Source organism: Poeciliopsis prolifica, unplaced genomic scaffold (genome assembly GCF_027474105.1).
Source record: "Poeciliopsis prolifica strain line A6 unplaced genomic scaffold, Auburn_PproV2 SCAFFOLD002, whole genome shotgun sequence".
NCBI classification, from domain to species: domain Eukaryota; kingdom Metazoa; phylum Chordata; class Actinopteri; order Cyprinodontiformes; family Poeciliidae; genus Poeciliopsis; species Poeciliopsis prolifica.
This window is the reverse complement of record NW_026562377.1, coordinates 1,920,361-1,939,378: the sequence shown is the minus strand read 5'-3', so window position 1 is coordinate 1,939,378 and position 19,018 is coordinate 1,920,361. Positions and strand designations below refer to the sequence as shown.

The 19,018-nt window shown below is 36.9% G+C and overlaps 1 protein-coding gene across 2 annotated transcripts in view; it reads right to left on the bottom strand.

The window, feature by feature from the left end:
• The window catches only part of fnbp1l (formin binding protein 1-like), a 42,466-nt gene that overhangs the window by 14,010 nt on the left and 9,438 nt on the right, over positions 1-19,018 (bottom strand). For both annotated transcript variants that reach the window (XM_055046286.1, XM_055046295.1), the window contains exons 2-9: positions 8,126-8,241; positions 6,622-6,672; positions 4,900-5,047; positions 3,942-4,004; positions 2,966-3,070; positions 1,949-2,077; positions 858-1,004; positions 559-780 (exon numbers count right to left, since the gene is read on the bottom strand). In XM_055046286.1, the coding sequence (XP_054902261.1) occupies positions 559-780; positions 858-1,004; positions 1,949-2,077; positions 2,966-3,070; positions 3,942-4,004; positions 4,900-5,047; positions 6,622-6,672; positions 8,126-8,241 (981 nt within the window). The remainder of the gene's footprint in view (positions 1-558; positions 781-857; positions 1,005-1,948; positions 2,078-2,965; positions 3,071-3,941; positions 4,005-4,899; positions 5,048-6,621; positions 6,673-8,125; positions 8,242-19,018) is intronic.

The following is a 19,018-nucleotide window of genomic DNA, read 5'->3' as shown; positions in this document are numbered from 1 at the left end:
AACAAACGGTAAATAAACAGAGATTGGATAGTGTGACAAACACAGAAACATAAAAGACGGGAGACGAGTTTTGTTATTTAATAGATCAGATTTACAGTTTTCTGACATATTTAACCCCTGAATTTACATAGAATTGAACAAACAAAACACATGGTTTAGTTGTCAATTATATGTGAAATTAGTTGGTGATTATTAATTTGAACTTTGTACCTGCATTAGTATAAATTTAGGTATGATGCTAATTTGAGCTACTAGGAACTTAAGGAATGAAAGAAACTTTTTCATCACAGTATGTATATTTTAAGACAAGGAAGACTTTGAAACAATTAAAATGTATGCTATGATCAGCATTGCGGTTTTAAAAACGCACAAAATTTATTTTCTGCACAGTCCCATGATGTTAAATTCTACTTTTAAATATTGTACTTTCATTAACTGCTACCAGAAAACCATCATGATTATTAGAATCACGATGGTTCTATTAACTGTTTCTGTTTTAAGTCAAAGACACTTTGAAACAGATGTCAGAATGGAATAATTAAAGCATGTCAGGTGTACCTTTGGTTTCTTCCCAAACAGCCAGAGTTTATTCTTGCCCCTGCTTATCGTGTGTTTTGCTTCGGAGCGCGGCACCGGAGCCAGCTCTCTCTCGCCTTTCGGAGCGTTGCTGATGGTCCCGTCCGAACCCGTCCTGCTCAAGTTCTGACTGAAGTCCTCAAACGGAAAGTGTCCCGGTGGTTCGAAGCCGGATTTAAACGACTCCACCACGATAGCCGAGTCCTGGGAGGATTAAAAGTGGAAACTGAGGGAATAGTTTGGGTTTGTTTTTTTCAAGGTTGATGTTTTCAGTTTCGTACCCGCCGCTCGTCGACGGCCTTGGCAGCAGAAACCATCCCATCCAGACATTTGGTGATGATGGGAATGACTCTTCGCTCGGCCTCCGCGAAGCTTCGATACGTTTCACCGAGTTTTACCGTTCGCCGTTCGTCCATGCCTTGGAGATTCTGCATACAGAGGAAAAGATGAATAAAAAGAGACACTGAGACAAACACACAACATCTGAAAGAAAGCAGGTTCCTAATCACAAGCATTCAACATTTCATTTAAAGTGCCATTTTACAGCACAACATCAGGTGTCAGAAAAATGCTGTTTATATAAAATATGACTTAAAAGAAATTTTACTTCCTGATTTAACTCCTTGAAATTGGGCCTCTGTCTCTTTAAAACCTCCTGCTCTTTTTGAAGCTCCGCCTTAAGGAAGTCATCCCAACATGGCTCCTCTATTAACCCGCTAGCAACGTGTTTACCAGCGTTTCACTGAGAAGTGGCTCATTTAATGAGCTCAGCAGGTGTTGGCTAACTGCTGCTGGCTAGTCTGAAGGATCTGACTGGGGGAGGAGCTGGGCATAGAAGGAGGAGCTAGGCTTAGTCATTTTGCACAGTTGCAAAATGATTAAAGTATTCATCAAACATGCAGGAAAAGCTCAAAGTAAGTAAGTTTTGTTGCTTGTTGCTTTTTAGGAAAAATGTTGCTAAAAGGGTCTGAAAAGTTGCTAAGCAAACCCCACTAAATCCCACACATGGCCCCGCCCCTCAGACCTTTGGCCCCGCCCACATTTTGGATATAAAAGCAGGGTTACGCTGTTGTATTCAGTTTTGCTCCATCTTGAATGTTCATGATTTTATGTTCATGTTGCCAAATTTAATTTGCTTCCAATGAAACCAAACTTTGTAAATCAAGTTTAAACTTTTAATAAATCCATTCACCCACATACATCTAATGCGTCTTTGGAATCTAATTTATCTGTCATTTAAAAATCAAACACTCTTCATGTGTACTGAGGCTGAATATGAGCAACAAAAAGGTTTTTAAAAGTAATAAACACTTAAAAAATACAATGATAACAAAGGAATTATAAAGTGAGTAAGAACGATTGTTTTATTTACCTTGAAGATTTGTGGTATGGAGTTATTAAAATGTTTCCACTGCTCTCCGTTGAAGTTCTGGAGCTGAGCTGCATATTCGTTTTTACTCTCATCCGCCATGTGAGTCCGCATGTATAGCTGGGCTTTAGCCTGCACAGTCAGTCATATAGTAATGGAAACTCACACAGATAATCCACTAAAAGCAACCGAAAGCATAAAAATTCAAAAGGTGCCATTCTAAATAATGTAAAATAAATAATAAAGCATTTCAGAGCACAAAGCATAGAATTAGACTGAATAGACCTGCCCTTACAGAACACTGTGATCGATACCTGATCTGGATTTTTTCAAATCAGATTAAAATCTCGAGGTTTAATCTAAAAACTTTCCAATCCAGTTGAATTGAAACAATGTCGCAAAGAAACGTGGGCTAAAATTTCCGAACTGTGACGTCGAACAATGTTTCCGAAGACGGAACGATGCATAACACTTTAAGGTAACGACTTAAGAATAAATAATTTCCTTTTTTCCTCTTTAGAGCAAAAACACAAAATATTACCAAGCATTTCGGTCGAGTTACCAGTGAAAATATCTCACTACACTTAAAAAAACAAAAACTTAATAGTAACTCATCAGTAAGATATAGGAGCTTGTTTCAGTCAATACATTTTTAATACTGATGAAAAAGGACTAGTCAAAGTACTGCCATTTTACTTCACTTATTTCTGAAGTGACAGACACTGTGCCTTACCTAGCAACCAGGTAAATGACTTCACCTGTAACATGGGAAAACGTCTCGCTGTAAGTGAAATAATCTGCCAAATGAACAGGTACCTTTTCTGCTAGCTGAAGGAGTTCTTTACTTAAAGAAACTACTATTTGTTGCTGAAAAGTTATTTGTGGATTAGTTTTGTCTTATTTCAAGAGCACCAAGAAACTAAAACAACATTTTCACTACAAATTAGTGAAAACGTAGGAAAGATTTAGTGGATAATGGAGGTAAATGATGCGAAGGCTCTGCAGGAGGAAGCAGCTTACCTTCTCCACCTCTGACTTGGTGGCGTTGATGTCGTTATCGAGCCGGTCGTAGGTGATCTGCGCTTTCTCTGCTTCTCTGCACTCCCTCTCAAACTTCTTTTTACTCTAAAAGGAAAAAAAGAGCATCCCCTTTATTTCAAACACCAAAAGTATTCGACGCAACAGATTTGCATCTGTCTCGCTAAATGAGACGAGAAAAATATGTGAATGAATCACGCAGAGATAGTTTACTTCCTGATGCGCCATCTGGATCGCATTAGCAGTAAAGCAAACAGCAAATAGCGGAGACATTACAGTCTGGTCACTGGTTAGTCACAGTGAAAGTCACACTGAAAATGCACTAAATCTCACCAAGTATTTTTAGTCTATTCTTTAAGTCTAAACAGTTTAAGTTAACAGTTAAAAATGACTAGTTCCATTGGCAGATTATTTGACTGGAAGAAAGAAGTTACAAGTGAAATAAACAGCCAGTGGGATGATACTTTTAATTTGAAATTAAGGACTTATCAACTTTAGATAATCTCCTATATCATATGTGTAAGTTAGTAATTTCTCATCTCATGTGTTCTGAAAAACTAGGCAAAAAATACATGGTAAGATTTTGTGTTTTTGCAGTGCAGTAATACAGTTTTGCTTTAAGAGCTGCAGATCTGCACTGATGTCCTAGAAACTGTCATTGAAAAGAAGGGAACAAAAATGATGCCACAATTTTGGAATATGATAAAAAATATTTCAAGCTACAGTTGGTATTGTTTAGCACAAAGCTAGATTCTTAAAAACAGATTTAAGTGGAAGAAATGTGTTTGTTTCCTGTCCAAAATGAGTAAAAAAGGTCAACAGGGCCTCAGTTTATCCCTCAGCTAACTGTTAGCATTTCTTTCATTCCTTCCTGGTTAGTGTGTGAGAAGCAGTTGCTGGTCCCTGACAGAAAGTGTTTACCATAAACACGTTTTCTCTCCCCAACCCCCAAACTTACGTTGTCCATCTGTTTCCAGCAGTGATCCAAAGACTGCTGAGCCTTCCTTCCTTCCTGTAGGTGCTGCTCATTTCCACACAGAAACAAGAAACACGTAAATAAGCAGACCACAGAAATATTGGACATGACAAAGCCACAGGAAAGAGCAAGTTTTGTTATTTCAGCAGAAACTAACTCCCATTTGATCAGGTTTTAAATTTTCTAACATATTTAACATCTTCATGCCACAAAAATAACATTTTTTTGTAAGATGTGAAACGACTTAGAGATTATAAATGTATATTTTGCACCTACATTAGTGTAACTTTAGGTATGATGCCAATTAGAGCTACTAGGAACTTAAGGAATAAAACAGACTTTTTGACTTAAAACTTAAAAGACTTAGGAACAATTAAAATATTAATATAGAAAACATTAGGAAGCAAACACATGTTTTATTCCAAAATGTGGTAATATAATTATTATCATTATATCACTTGAAAATGGTCTCAAAACAACAATATTATAATTTTTAACGATAACTTCTGGGACAATTTATTGTCCAGGAAAAATTGTTATTGTGACAGAGCTACTAATAAAATTGATTATATGGTTTAATAAATCAATACTGATGTTTTTTTAATTCAGTTCAGTTTCATTTAGAAATCAAAAGTTTTATACTTTGCTTCATCACGAAACCTCAAGTCTAATACACATATAAAACATCTAACCAATGAACACCAGACTTCAATATGAGATAAAATTAGATAAATTATGGCTGAGAAACATCTAAAGGCCACTATTCTCCAAAAACACATCAACATTTTCATTTTTCCAGCAGCAGATGGTAGAAACAAGACGACAGACGGATAACATCACATGCAACAGATCATTCCTCAGAAAACACAAGCGACACAGAGGAGCGGAGCGAAACATCTGCTTTCAGGACGGAGACGTTCGGCGCCGTGACAGCACTCACGTGTTTCCGCTCGGCTTTCAGCTCCTGGCTGTACCTCATCAGCTCGTTGTAAACCTTGTGGGACATTTCCTCCGCCACCACCTCCCTCTGGCCGGCGTAGTCGTTGAGCTCGCCCAGAATGGAGTAGAACGACAGACACGACGTGAACCTGTCGTTAAATAAAACATTAATGTATAAAAATCAGAGTTTACTGCAACAGATTCCTGCTGAGACAGAACCGCAAAAATACAGAATTTTATCAAGTATTTTGTCCAATTTCTAATGAAAATGTCTTAGCATTTTAAAGTAACTTCTCAGCAAGATAAATAAGCCAGTTTTAGGTAAATAATTCTTTAATATATATGTTTAAATACTAGCTGCAACTGTCTGTATTTTTATTCAAGAATTATTGATTTAAAAGGAACTTATTTTACAACAATTCTTGAATAAAATTATTTTTTAAATGCTAATTCTGGCAGAATGTTTGTTATCTTGCTGAAAAGTTACTACAACATATATTTTGTTTTCAAGAAAGAGTACTAAAATATTTGCACTAGAAACTAGACATAAAAAGCTTTCAAAAACTACTCTGAGTTTATTTCAGTAACAACTTTTTCTCTGGAAAAATTATAAAGCAACAAAACTGGTGGATTCCATAAAGTTCATCTTATAAAGCTCTGCAAAAACACAAAATATTACTAAATATTTTTGTCTAGTTTTAGTGTAAACAGCTTTGCTTTACTTCAAAGACAAAATAACTTTACGTCACTTCACAAGATAAACAAGCTTGTTTTCACAACAACAATTCTTGAATATATATTATTAAAAGTACAAGTTCCACTGGCTGATTCTTTCCACTTATGAGACATTTTTACTGTTTTAAGTGAGACAAATATGCCAGAGGAACCAGATCTGTGTATCTTTATTCAGGAATTGTTGACTGAGAACAATCTAATTTATCCTGCTGAGAAGTTACTTTTTATCTTAATTCTTGTATAATAAAATATTTTCACTAGAAACTAGACAAAAACACATAAAAGTAACTTCTGAGAATGTAATAAACTTCTTTTCAGTCAATAAATCTTGAAGATGGATAAAAAAAAGCACCAGTTCCAATGGCAGATTTTTCACTTTTATGTAGAAAATCAGCCATAAAAATCTCAATTGACCAATCTCTGGTTTGTCTTATTTTGAAATATTTTCAAAATATTAAAAATTAGTTTTTCTGTTCAATAATCCTCATTTCCTGCTCATTCAAACCTTCATTAATAATGAACTTTTATTCATAATGTGTTAAAAGAAGAGGAAAACGTTTCTCCACATTGAACCAAAGATAATTTCCATGATCTAATTTCAAAAAAAGTGGCAAAGCGGCTCTTTGTTGGGAAAAACGAAAACCTCCAAACAAATAAAACAAGAAGTTTTTTCCTCATAAAAATGTAATTTGTGAGTCTTTCCCACCTCTAAGGAAGCAGTAATAATAAGACTGTAGAAGCTTCATGTGGTTGAAGGGGACAGAAAGATCTCCCCTGACCTCCACAAACCCTCCTACATTCCTGCTGTTTATGTGACGAATTGCATTGTTTGGTAATTTCACAGACGGGATGTGAGCAGCCACATCAAACACTATTTTCTAAATGACCAGTCAGAAATTATTCATCAAGATTCCAGTAGGGTTTTCCGTTGCTCCAGTCCACAGGCATCCGAAAGAGTAAAGGATTAAAAGTAAAACGATGTCCTCACCTTGGCTCTTCATCTTTTGAACGTTTTGGACAGTATTTCTTCACCAGATTCCTACAAGGCAAAGAGGGAAACATAAAAGCTTGAGGCACTGTCTGAAATTTTAATCCTGCAAGTACAAAAATGCTTAAAGTCAGACTGACACACACATACACACACACACACACACACACACACACACACATACACACACACACACACACACACACACACACACACACACACACACACACACACACACACACACACACACACACACACACACAAACGAGAGGAGAGACATCCAAATTCAGCAAGAAAGGATCCAAGTATTAGAGATGAATCAAAGATCAAAGTCTTCGCTGGAAATGGAGTTTGAATGAATTAACCGGCGCATGGCTGAAGGTGTGTTATGCCACATGTTTATGCAGAGCTGCAGATGCATGAGTGTGAGAGCTGTTATCGGTAAAAAAGAAAAAAGCAACTCTGTCTCAGTCTAGAAACGGACTGAGACAGAGACACATCCTGTAGTTCCCTGTTGATTCTTAAAGCGGTCTGCTGGTTTCTACCAGTTTGGCAACAAAGAAAGATAAACAGGCATTTTCATTCTGTATTTCAATATTCTCAACATCAATATGTCGACACACTGAAGCATGACGTCTCACATGCAAAATCCCACCCCCAGCTTCCTGCTGTAGGGCAAAAGAAGACGCCCGCTAACAATGACTAGCATTGGTTTTAACTGTTAAGTTGTTGAACTAATGCGATAAATATTCATATAAAAAGGGACACAGTGCTTTGCTACAAATTGCCAACATAATGACAACTACATAAAGTCAGGAAACAACTTTAATCAAAAAGTTGCACATGAGAGGGTAACAGGTCAGCTATGCTAGCTTGACTATGACAACCTTAACATGTTGACGTGCTGTGGAATTCTGTGTTTTGGTTCAGCTAAAAAACAATAAATAAATAGATAAAAAAACACCAACTCTGATTGATCATCAGGAGAGAGCAGGTGTTTAAATTAGCTAAGCAAATTAGCTAAGCAACCAGCGCTGTGGTAGATTAGCTAATAGCAGCGGTAGCTGATCTACCGCAGCAATCACTAACTGTAAAATAAAGGTCAAACCTGAAAACATGAAACTGAACGTTTTGTTCTTTGTGTGAGAAATGTCTGAGTGTTTTCTGGTGCTGAATTCTGATTCGTTGGTGGTTGCTATGGCAACGAGTGGTTTTGAGTTATGCTTCAACGGTTTTTCAGCGTTATTTTTCACTTTTGCGCTAAATTAATAACACCTACATGTCCAGAAACGCAGCTACTGTCTCAGTATTTTTCTTAAAATGAAATCAGTGAAATGTGATAGCCTTGGACTTTTTAAGCATTGTTAGAGCGAAAAATGGCTAGTTACAGTCATGATTGCAGGACATACAGGTAAAATGTATTTTTGAATCTGATAACAGTAATACAAATATTTACATAACGTTTCATATCAATATGGTTATATTTGTGTGCGTGTGAACGTACCGTAGCTGCTTGGCATAGTTCTGCTCTACGTCCAGCCTCTCCTTAACAAACTTTGCATAGCGCTCAAGGAAGTCAATCCCCCACTGAGTGTGTTTGTCCAGATTCTCAAACTGGTCCTGAAATTAAAAACAACAACAAAAAAAGGACAGAAAATTGAAAGAAAGAACAAAAGAAAAAATAAACACGTCGTAGAAAACAACCAAATTTATGTGATGTTTAAGAAATCACATTTTAGAAAGCATTTTTATGCATCTATTTTTAATTAATGAACAGAATTAAACATACATGTTTGCAAGTGTGAATATGCAGCCGAATGGTTTCTTATTAAGGTTCAAGATACATTTATATTGTTAAAAACATTTATACAAAATACAAGAATCTGATATGACAACCTTAACATGTGGATGTGGTGGAACTAATCAACCACCACTGTGTTAGCATAGCTAAAAGCAGCGGTAGCTAATCTACTACAGCGATCACTTATTATCCATCCATCCATTTTCTTCCATTTATCTGGGGTCGGGTCGCGGGGGTAGCAGCTTCAGAAGAGAGGCCCAGGCTTCCCTCTCCCCGACCACCAATTCCAGCTCCTCCCGGGGAATCCGAGGCGTTCCCAGGCCAGCCTGGAGACGTAGTCCCTCCAGCCTGTCCTGGTCTTCCCCGGGCACGTCCCAGAATGCCTCACCAGGGAGGCGTCCAGGAGGCATCCTGACCAGATGCCTGAGCCTCAACTGGCTCCTCTCGATGTGGAGGAGCAGCAGCTCTACTCTGAGTCCCTCCCCATTTCTAGAGGAGAGCCCAGCCACCCTACAGAGGAAACCCATTTCGGCCGCTTGTACTGGCGATCTCTTTCTTTCTGTCATGTTAAGGAGTCTTTGTAAGATCAAGAAAATTAGGATCAATAAAGTATTTTTAAACACTGAATTATTGAAACTGAATCAAAAGCAGAAGATATAATTCTGTTTGCTACCTGCATCAGAAACCGGCTGAACAAAACGCTGACTGATTACTGATCCCGGGCAAACAAAGCGACCCCATCAAGTCTGAACTGTGAAATAAAAACCCTCCGTCTGCCTCTTTAAAGTCCTGCACATTTTTTGTTCAAAAAAGGAAAGAAGAAAAACAGAAAAAGGAGATTTGACTAAGACGTTAAGCAACAGTTAGCTCATGCTCAGAGTTTCACTCTGAATCACAGCGGTGAGCCTTGAGGTTTATTCTGGGTTTGTTTTAGCCGTCTTGCTCACGTCTGGAGCATCTCTCCGGCTCGTTCGCCTCCTGTTCGCTGCAAGGCGGCGATTGCATCAGCCTGTGTACGGGCCTATGAATAAGTAATAGACTATGAGCTCATGCTGTAGTTATTGGCTGCGTCTCCAGGTTCCTGGTCTCTCCGTCCGCAGGGACAAAAATGGAGATGAAAACTGGAATCTGTTCGCAACAATCGGATGAAGATGGTGGTGAAGTTTTTATTCATCTCTGTTTCAATCACTCTGATTATTTTCACTTTTAGTTAAGTTAGTTAATTAATTTGCTCACAACAGGAGTTTATCATGATGATTTAATTTCACTCTAATTTTTCTATATCTCACAGTGTATTTTTGCATTATTATGCCATTATTACCATTACAATGCTTGCAAACGGTCTGACAACAACAATATTGATTTAGTTCATCGCAATAATTTCTGGGACAATTTATCATTTTGTAATCGCGACAGGCTTAGCAATAGATTCAGTTTTTATAGTTGGCACAGACGGAAACAGCACTTTGATAACTTGATCAATTTTGTGGAAATTTTGATTTATTCTCTAATAGATCAACACCAAATTAGCTCAGTTCTTCCTGTGTCCTGCCAGTCAGCAGGCTGAAACACGGTCTACATCACTGTTCTGTAAAAATAAAGGAAAAGAAATGTAAAGAAATATCCATATTGCATGTATTATTAATATCAGTAGAAGAGAACGTCACTGCACTGACATGCAGCTCTGTTTCCATTGCAGTTTCCCTTCGCAAAATCTTTGTTCTGAGAAATCCATTAAAAAATAAACCCTGGGGTTTCGTTTTATTTACTAATTGCACTTTTCTTTTAAAAAAACAAAACTCAACCTGTAGAGTCTGAATTTGGCTGATAATTTTTGCTAAATATAGAAACAAAGTCTCTAATCTGGGGTGACTATAGTTTGGGATATTTATCGGCGCCGATACTCACATATGAAGCAGATTTTATTCACATCAGTAAAGGTCTAAAAATCAACCACCGTTCATTTTTGCTCTGCTGTCAGAGATGTTTGACTGTTCGCCCAGCCCCGTTCCTTTCTTACTATATTTAGCAACTAAATTTCAGATTTCAGACAAAACAAATCAAAAATTATTTTTTATCAGTTTTTAAAGATCAGCGATCGAAGCACACCTACCAAAAAGTACCTGAAATGTTTTTAAATCCACTTTCCTTCTTATAATTAGACTGGAAACTTTGTGCTTTTTAAAAATATATATTTTGTGATATTATATCGATGATTTTCTCTATTTGAAAACCTAAAAATGGTTAAAGAAAGATGGTTGTGAATAAATAAATTTCCATTTGTGGATATTTATCAAAAATTACTATTTCACTCATCATTTTATATGGAAATGCAGGAAAGCTGATTAATGAGCAAAATATAAATGACTAAATGGAGACAATACTGTAGAAACATTGCTAAGATATAATAAGTTCAGCTATTTGTTAAGTTATAAAGACTAAAATGTTTACGAATGAAAGTAAAATTGGTAAAAAAGAAAACGAGTGGAACCTCTAATGTGTCATTTAATACTTGGAGTATTTTAAAATACATAAAAGGAAGAAGTGGAGTTTAAGGACCTTGAGCAACATTTTATCAGCCTTGACACAAACTTGAACTGTCAGACATTTTTACCCCTGAGATTTGACACCTGAAAGGCTGAAAGCTCCACTTCTTCACCACGTCTCTGCTGTGATTCACGCACATCGCAATCTGGGAACAAATGAGTCACTTAGAGTCCAGAAGAAGAAACTGAAAAAGTCCTCATAAGCAGATTCCATCAGTTTTCCATACAGCGTTAATCTGTGAGCGTCACACAGAAAAAACACACATTTAATTAGCAGAGCTAATTCTGCTAACACTGGAAGCTCGTTACAGAGAGGAGAGCAGAATCTGATTCACACTGCAGGAAATGTCAGCCTGGCATCGGGCTGCAGACCCCCGGGCTACATCTGCACCGTGTGTGTGTTTGTTGTTGAGTCACACACACGCACACACACGCGCACACACACACACACACACACACACACACACACACACACACACACACACACACACACACACACACACACACGCACGTGCACACACACACACACACACACACACACGCCTCCCTAAAGACACTGCTCTCATGCTTACCCACATTTATTGTGACGTTTTGACATCAGACCAAATAAGCATTAGTGGACGAGAGTCGATTTAATTAGCCAAATGCGTTGCATTTACAAGGATTTTAATTTCAAAATTCTTTGGGGTTTTTTCTCAAAGTTTTGACTTTTTTCTGAGAATTCTGACCGTGTCCTTGAAATTATGATTTTTTTTCCCTCAAAATCCAAACTTTGTCTCAAAATTCTGTTTTTAATCTTCTCATATTTTGTTTCCAGTGTCTCTAACCCTCTCCTGAACCTGGACGCCTGAAATCTGCCATGTTGTCGTTCATTCAACGAGGTGTTTGCACTGTTTTATCTCCAACCTGTGAGCACACGCACATTCCAGTGGATATTTGATTTGCCTGTTCCTCTTTACCCTGCAGCAGCAAACGATCAAAAATCTGTCCGACAAGCCAGCCTCAGGGGACGCCTGGGATTTACAGCCGTCCAGTTTCCAATGTTTTGGTGGATTCAAACATAAACGGAGGAGCGTCGTGAGCGAAGGAGCACTCGTCGTCTCTTCTGGAGACATTTGTTTTGGTTATCTGTGCTGCGCTGGAGCCCAGTGAGTTCCTGTGAAATGTTCCTCCCATTGTGAAACGAAGGCAGACATTTGCTTTCAATCAGTTCAAACTGTTCCTCTGAGCGAAAGAAACGGGAGTTTCTTCCTCTTATGTAACAGCCGAGGTTTTGTTATGCACTCTGTTATTGTTTACTTTTCCACTCAGTTGATCGTTCTAAACAGTTTAGTGTGCAGTTCTTCAGAAAAACTGCCACCGTTTGTTGATTAAAGTTTGCGTCCACAGACAGTTTTAGGTGAAATTACTGGAAAATCTGCTGCATATTGTTTACAGATTTCTCTCTGCTCCTTTTATGGTCAAACATTTTCAATCCACGACATCAATAACCAGAAACACCTCTGGGTAAAACCTGACAAAAGCCTAAAGAGACAAAAGGAGAAAAAGAAACATTGATAAAATATTAATTTTGAAATGTCTTCCAGTTGCAGCATTAAGTGTGTGTTAGTTCATTAATCTTAATGAGTTCTCGCATTATATTACGATTGAAAATTGTCTCAAAACACCAATATTATCGCTTACTGCAATAACTTCTCAAAACTCAGTGGAGTTGGAAAATAAATCAATAACTATGTATTAAATATTGAATACATTGATTTTATATTTATGCTCTGCAGAAATGAAGGCAGAGAAAAGGCCTTCTCGCAGCCTTCCGCCATGTTGGTGGAATCAACTGACTCCCTCCCTCTTTGGTTACCTAGCAACTCATTATTTGGTTGCCTGGCAACAACCTGTTCAGTCACTTGCGCAGCAGCAGTTTAATTTTTTTCATCATAACCGCTTAAAAAATGAAAAGATAACGGTGTGGAGTGAAAGCTGCAGAAAGACAGGAAAGGTCTGCATTAAAACACCCAACTACCATGTTATGTGTTTTAGACAATATCTATTTATCGTCCAGGCCCAAAACACGGTGAGACATTTTTAAACTCCCAATATCAAACAAATTTCTTGGTTTCATCTTTTCTCTTTAAATCCAGTCATATTTAAAGGCGCTGCTACCTTCCAGTAAGAAGGTCAAGGGTTCAAATCCCCAAAAACGGGAGGCTGTGTGACGTACCACTGTAACCAATAGGAAAATTCACCTGCAGTAGCCACCATTCAACCCAAAGGGGGCAGCACTGAGACAATTTTAGGGAAAATGTGTCAGGATTAAATGTATACAAAAATGTCACAATGTACACAGAAACATAAAAATAAATGCCTTAAAACCAATTTAGATAGCTTATTAATGAAAAAACGTTTTGGGGTTTAGTTGGCGTTTAGTAAAGAAAGTAATATTTACTGAAATGAGACATTTTTTAATATAATTGAATATTTATCATTTCTTATTACTTTTGGCAATAAAGCTGGAAAGTGATCCTGTTTTTATCTTGTAAAATACTTTGTTTTGTATAAACAGGGACAACTTTTACTCATTGATATTCATCAGAGCTGGATGTTTTGAATAAGTATCTATTTTTAGTTAGTTACTGAACGTAGATAAGAGCACTCAGAAGTCACCAGCCAGAGATTGGTCAGTGAAATAACAGCTACAGCTTAATAAAGAACATTTTTTTCTCTCTAATAAATTATTGTCCTCTCTTCGTTCTGCAGCTCCTGCTTCCTAATATCACCCAAACTTCACCAGGAAGTAAAGAAAAAGGCCAAAATGCCACTTCCTCTCTTCTTTATCTCTACAGTAAAGGTATAAATCAGTGACAGCCGCCCTTTGACCTCGTCTGAAGTAACGCACAGCTTTCGCTGACATATGCGTCTTTTATGATGCATTTCACACATAATTTACTGCAACTTTAGCCAGACAGTTTTAAAGCTCTTAACCGGCATGTTGAGGCTTGAAAAGTTACAAAAAACAAAATCAACCAAAACAAAAGTTTGGTGATGTAACTGAACTTTACTGGCATCCATTCCAAAATGTCGGGGTTGGACTGGAGGCCATCCAGCATTTATTTATATCCCACCAGTGAAAAAAACACACCTGAGCTGAGCTGCTAATCGAGTTTCATAGCAACCGGATCCTTTCCATTGTACTGCTCTGCTGATGCCTCCATGCAGCCTGACAGACAAGTTAGACGAGAAGGGAGAGAAAAATGGCCGCCTGAACCTTGAGAAAGTCAGAGAACGTGATGCAAAGGAGATTAGTTATCTTTTTAGGTGATAAATGAAATGTTTTATCAGATGGGGTCTGAATGGAGAACAAATGAACTACAATAGTCTCACTTTATGGCATTTACATAAAAAAACATGAGTATTTTTGGTTTCTAAAGCAAATATGTTAGTTCACTTCAAATAAGACAAAACTAACTTACAAATAACTTAAGCAAAAAAATAGGAGCTTCACTTAAGTAAATAATTTCTTAATATTCATAAAAACATGGTAGTTTTAAAGACATTTTTTCATGAATGAAATAATCTGCCAGTGGAACAGGAACTTTTTCATCAATATTAAGGAATTATTTACGTAAAACAAGCTCCCATTTCTTCATTAAAAGTTATTCATTAGTTTTGTCTTTGATATTTTCACTAGAAACTAAACAAAAATACTTGGTAGGATGTTGCATTTTTGTAGTGTGAGGACAAAGATCCTAAACAGAAAAAGTATTCTCTATAATGTTGCACATAAAGAACAAAGATGCAGCTTTTGTTTTGACTGCTTAAAGACGGCATAATGGCTGCTGCAGGGTTTGGCTAAATCCAGCTTTAATTACGGTGTCTGCTCTCATTGTTTGTCTGTTGCTCACGCTTCTTCTTTCAGCAGGTGAAGCATTTAGCATAAATACTTTAAATTTCTACCCCCATCTTGATGTTTTCCTGATGTTTTATGCGCTCAGCGCCAAATAGATCTACTAAATAAAACGCTTAAATAAAACGATTAAAATGTTGCAGGAAGGACAGTGCAGGGAAAAAAACCCCTGAGATTCCAGGCAATTATCGGCTTAGTGCTTTAAAGTTACTGACTTTTCAGCTAAAAGCAACAGCTGAAAATAATATTTATTTATTTAAATAGCTATTTTTAACTGTAAGGTTATCATTACATGCTTTAATAAGTAATTGGATATATATATTTTTTTAGATCTAAATATTTTTATAAATACCTTAAGATATTTCATATTTGTAGATATTTTGCTTTAAATAATTTAAGAGAGAAATTATTTTGATAGATAATCCTGTATGAATTGCACATCTCTAATGTTCTAAAACTCACTGATAACCAGATCCAGAAAGTTTGAACAGGATCAGATTTATCAGCCACTCTTTCACCTGTGCTGTCATACAGAGGATGAGAATTTTTAAATTAAGTGTAAAACGTTTAAAAATCAGTCACAGAGCAGAAAATAAAGATTAAACTGGTTCAGCGGCTGCAGTGGATTTCCTGTGTGTCCAAAATGAAAGAGCAGGAAGTGGTCATTACTGCATCTGACCATCCATCCGCTGAGCCGGGTCGTCACACACAGATCATTCACTCATTCAGTCATTCAGTCATTCACTCATTCAGAAAAACAAAACAAAGGAAAACCACAGGATCCTTCATTTATTCTTCAGGTCGAGGTCTGATGACTGTGACACCTTTTCAGGCCGCGCTCCAGTGGTGGATTATGGGTAATCTGACAAGAAATGTATTAAATTGAGAAAATTTAATACAAATTTAGACATAACTACGTCTACTCTAAATGCAGAGCATCTCATATCAGAGCGTATTAGACAAATAATCCCGTAATAAACTGTCAGCCGTGATACAAGCTGAGTAAGCCTGCACAAATAATCAATTATTCAATTAATTACATGATAAATTAAAATGAGCTCAATAAATTTCCATTTGATTATTAGATTTTAGTTTCGCTTAGAGTAATAATCCAATTTTATTTATGTTTCAGGTTGGTTTTTCTCTGTTTTGTTCTGGATATCAAAATGTTAAATGTTCTTTATTAAATTAAAGTTTGTGGTTTTTGAGACGGTATAATAATGGATTTTTGCCATTATTACACCATTTTAACATGTTACTCAAAAATGGTCTCGGAACAACAACATTATTGTACATTTTAATAAAAATAATTTATTGTCCAGTTAAATTAGTGATTGTGATCAAACATCTGCTCCCTAAAATTAGACCAGATGAATGAAAACCTGTCAGTTTTCCCATCAGGAAGTCGCAGCTTTACATTTCTTTACAGAAAGTCAAAGAGTTTCCACAGTGGTTTTAAATTTGTTTCTTTATGTCGTTTCACTGGAGCTTGGTGACCTTTGACCTTCCGCTGTACTGTTTGGAGAACATGACATTCAGTGCACTTCTCATTTGAACGAACCGTGACCTGAATCTCACCAGACGTTTAGACGTTGCAGCTTCTGATGCTGATCCAAAACCTCAATAAAATCAGCCTCTAAGGGGAACTAAAGGTTCTGATGATCCACATGGACCTGATGTTATGGATACGCATCGAAAAAATGAGCATAACCTCAGTAAAGATTACACTATGGCTTCAAAATAAAAGCTCACGTTTTTTTTGTATCATATCCGATTTCCAAATGTAATTGATTCGTTCTTTTTTTTTTTTTTTTTGCTCTTTTCTTTAAAAAAGAAGAAACAATGTAATCTTTTTTTTTTTATTGGAAAAGTGGTTTTTATTTCAATCACTGTTTCCATGAGCTTAACGATGGAGGATTAGGGCCATTTCTTTTTGCAAGAATAGAGATATGATTATTATTTTATCTTGCTGATGTTAAACTTAATTCAAATGGAACATTTCAGTGTAACAAAAAGTTTCTCATTATAATAAAACTCGACTTTTTAGAACGAGAAACGTCCTTCTGAAAATAAGAAACTTTCTCGTTACATCGAGACGTTTTTTGTTCCGAGAAAGTTTCTCGTTTTAACGACGTATTAAGATTTGAAACTCGTCTTGTTAGAGAAATGTTCTCATGAAAACAAGAAACTTTGCTGCTGTTCGGCGCCACGAGGCTGGAGGATGATAATGAAAATATCTTGCCTTCAGTACATAAAGTGAACCATGGGGGGTCTGAATGAGTTCAGTCCAAGCTGCGTTTGCTAATCGCTGGTTAGCTGAACAAAAGAAGTTCACAAAGTGGGTTAAATCATAAATTACCATAAGTGGGTTCCCGTGTGGATCTACTGTCTGGTTAATCCAGACAAATGCCGTCATATCTCATCCACAAGAAAACAGAAAACACCCAGCATGTCTCACCTTCCTGTGTCTACCTGATGTTTTCTGTCTGTACTGTTGGCCATGACGGCGTTGCCGAGGTTACGCCCAATCCTCCATGAGCTGTGAGTTTTATGAGGGCCTGAAACTTCACCGGTCCAAATAAACAGCCTGGGAAAAACTGTTGCTGCATGAATTTACAATGAATTCACATTGTTTCCTCCAACGCTGCTGTCCTAGTTACACTTGACCCATCTATAAATCTCTATCTATGGTAGAAAATTCCTGACAAAATCCAGAGTTTCCCACAGATACAAACCCAGAGCAGAAAAATGCACCTCAGCCTTTGTTTATGAACACTATGCTGCTTCCTAAATCAACTTGTATAGTAAACCTGTGGTGCCCAAACATTTCACCCTGGAGACAAATTTAAACTACCGCAAAATTCATTAAATTAAAAATGAAAACATTTGTTCTTTCTGGGGTTTTTTCTTTTCTCCAGTTTTACTTGTTCGATAATAAACAACAGTTTTATAAATTTTATAAAAAAGGTTTTTTTTTACATATTTGTTAAAACTATCACCTTGTTGTGACAGGTTGCTATGAGACAGAAAAAATCGATCTCCGCTTTCTCTTGGAGTCATTATTGTGGTCTGAAGAAATGCACCAAAACAACCAATCAAAACAGGAGGCGGGTCTTAATGCTGTCAATCAAACTCATGTACTCACTGCTAAATGTGCTAATGGCAGAGAAACAACTTGTCACAGGAAAACCGTAAGTATATGGCTGCACTAATATCAGCAAAGTTTTTAATACTATTAATTGTAAACTACATCTCTAAGAGTGTTTCATGCAACGCATAGTGAATCAAATTTAAGCTTTGAAAAAGAGTCACATTTCAATTTGTTCAAAAAAGAAATAATATTTTGAAAGTTGTCATTTATTTGCAGGGGAAATTCAGACAGGCTAAAATTGGTCCTCTATAAAATCAGAGAACAATAAACCCAGATTGGTGCTTCTCTACTTATTTATTATGTCTGGAAGCAAAAACAAACAGTAAAAAATTATGCTTCATTTAAGGAAGAAAAGACCTGAACATTTTATTTGATAAATGTTACTTTCTGTTAACATTGTAACCTAAAGTTTCTAATCTAGCTACAACAAAAACAATCATATGAAACGTGGCCTCAGCAGGGAGTCCAGGTCCATCTATTGAAGGGTCTGGGACAGTAAAAGCTTTTCGACTTCATCCTGTGTGCTGGGAAACCCTTAAATAAAAAGATCATCATAAAATATGGTGCAGAGGGGAACCACATAAGAGGGCTGGAGCACAAACAGAGAACAGAGCTGCAATTATGAACAAAGAGAAGCGAAGAGCTAATGGTTTGTAATCATGTGGCAGACACATGCCTGCTGGCCCTCAGTCACATGGATACACAGGCATAACCAGTGGAGGCCAGAGTGACTTATTTCCCTCTTAATATGATTTTAAACACATCAAATATGTTGGAAATAATCAACTTTTAGCCACTTGCTGTTTTCTCTACCTCACTCTAACTTATTTTAGCCATAAATATATTATGTTGGGTACTTTCTGTCTCTGGAGTGCATTAATATCTTCATATTCAGTTATAGTTTTCAATCTGTTCAGTTTCCTCTGCTTTTGAACGAAGGATGCTCCAATCGGGTTTGTTGCTGCCGTTTCTGATACCGATCACCCATGAGGCCAATC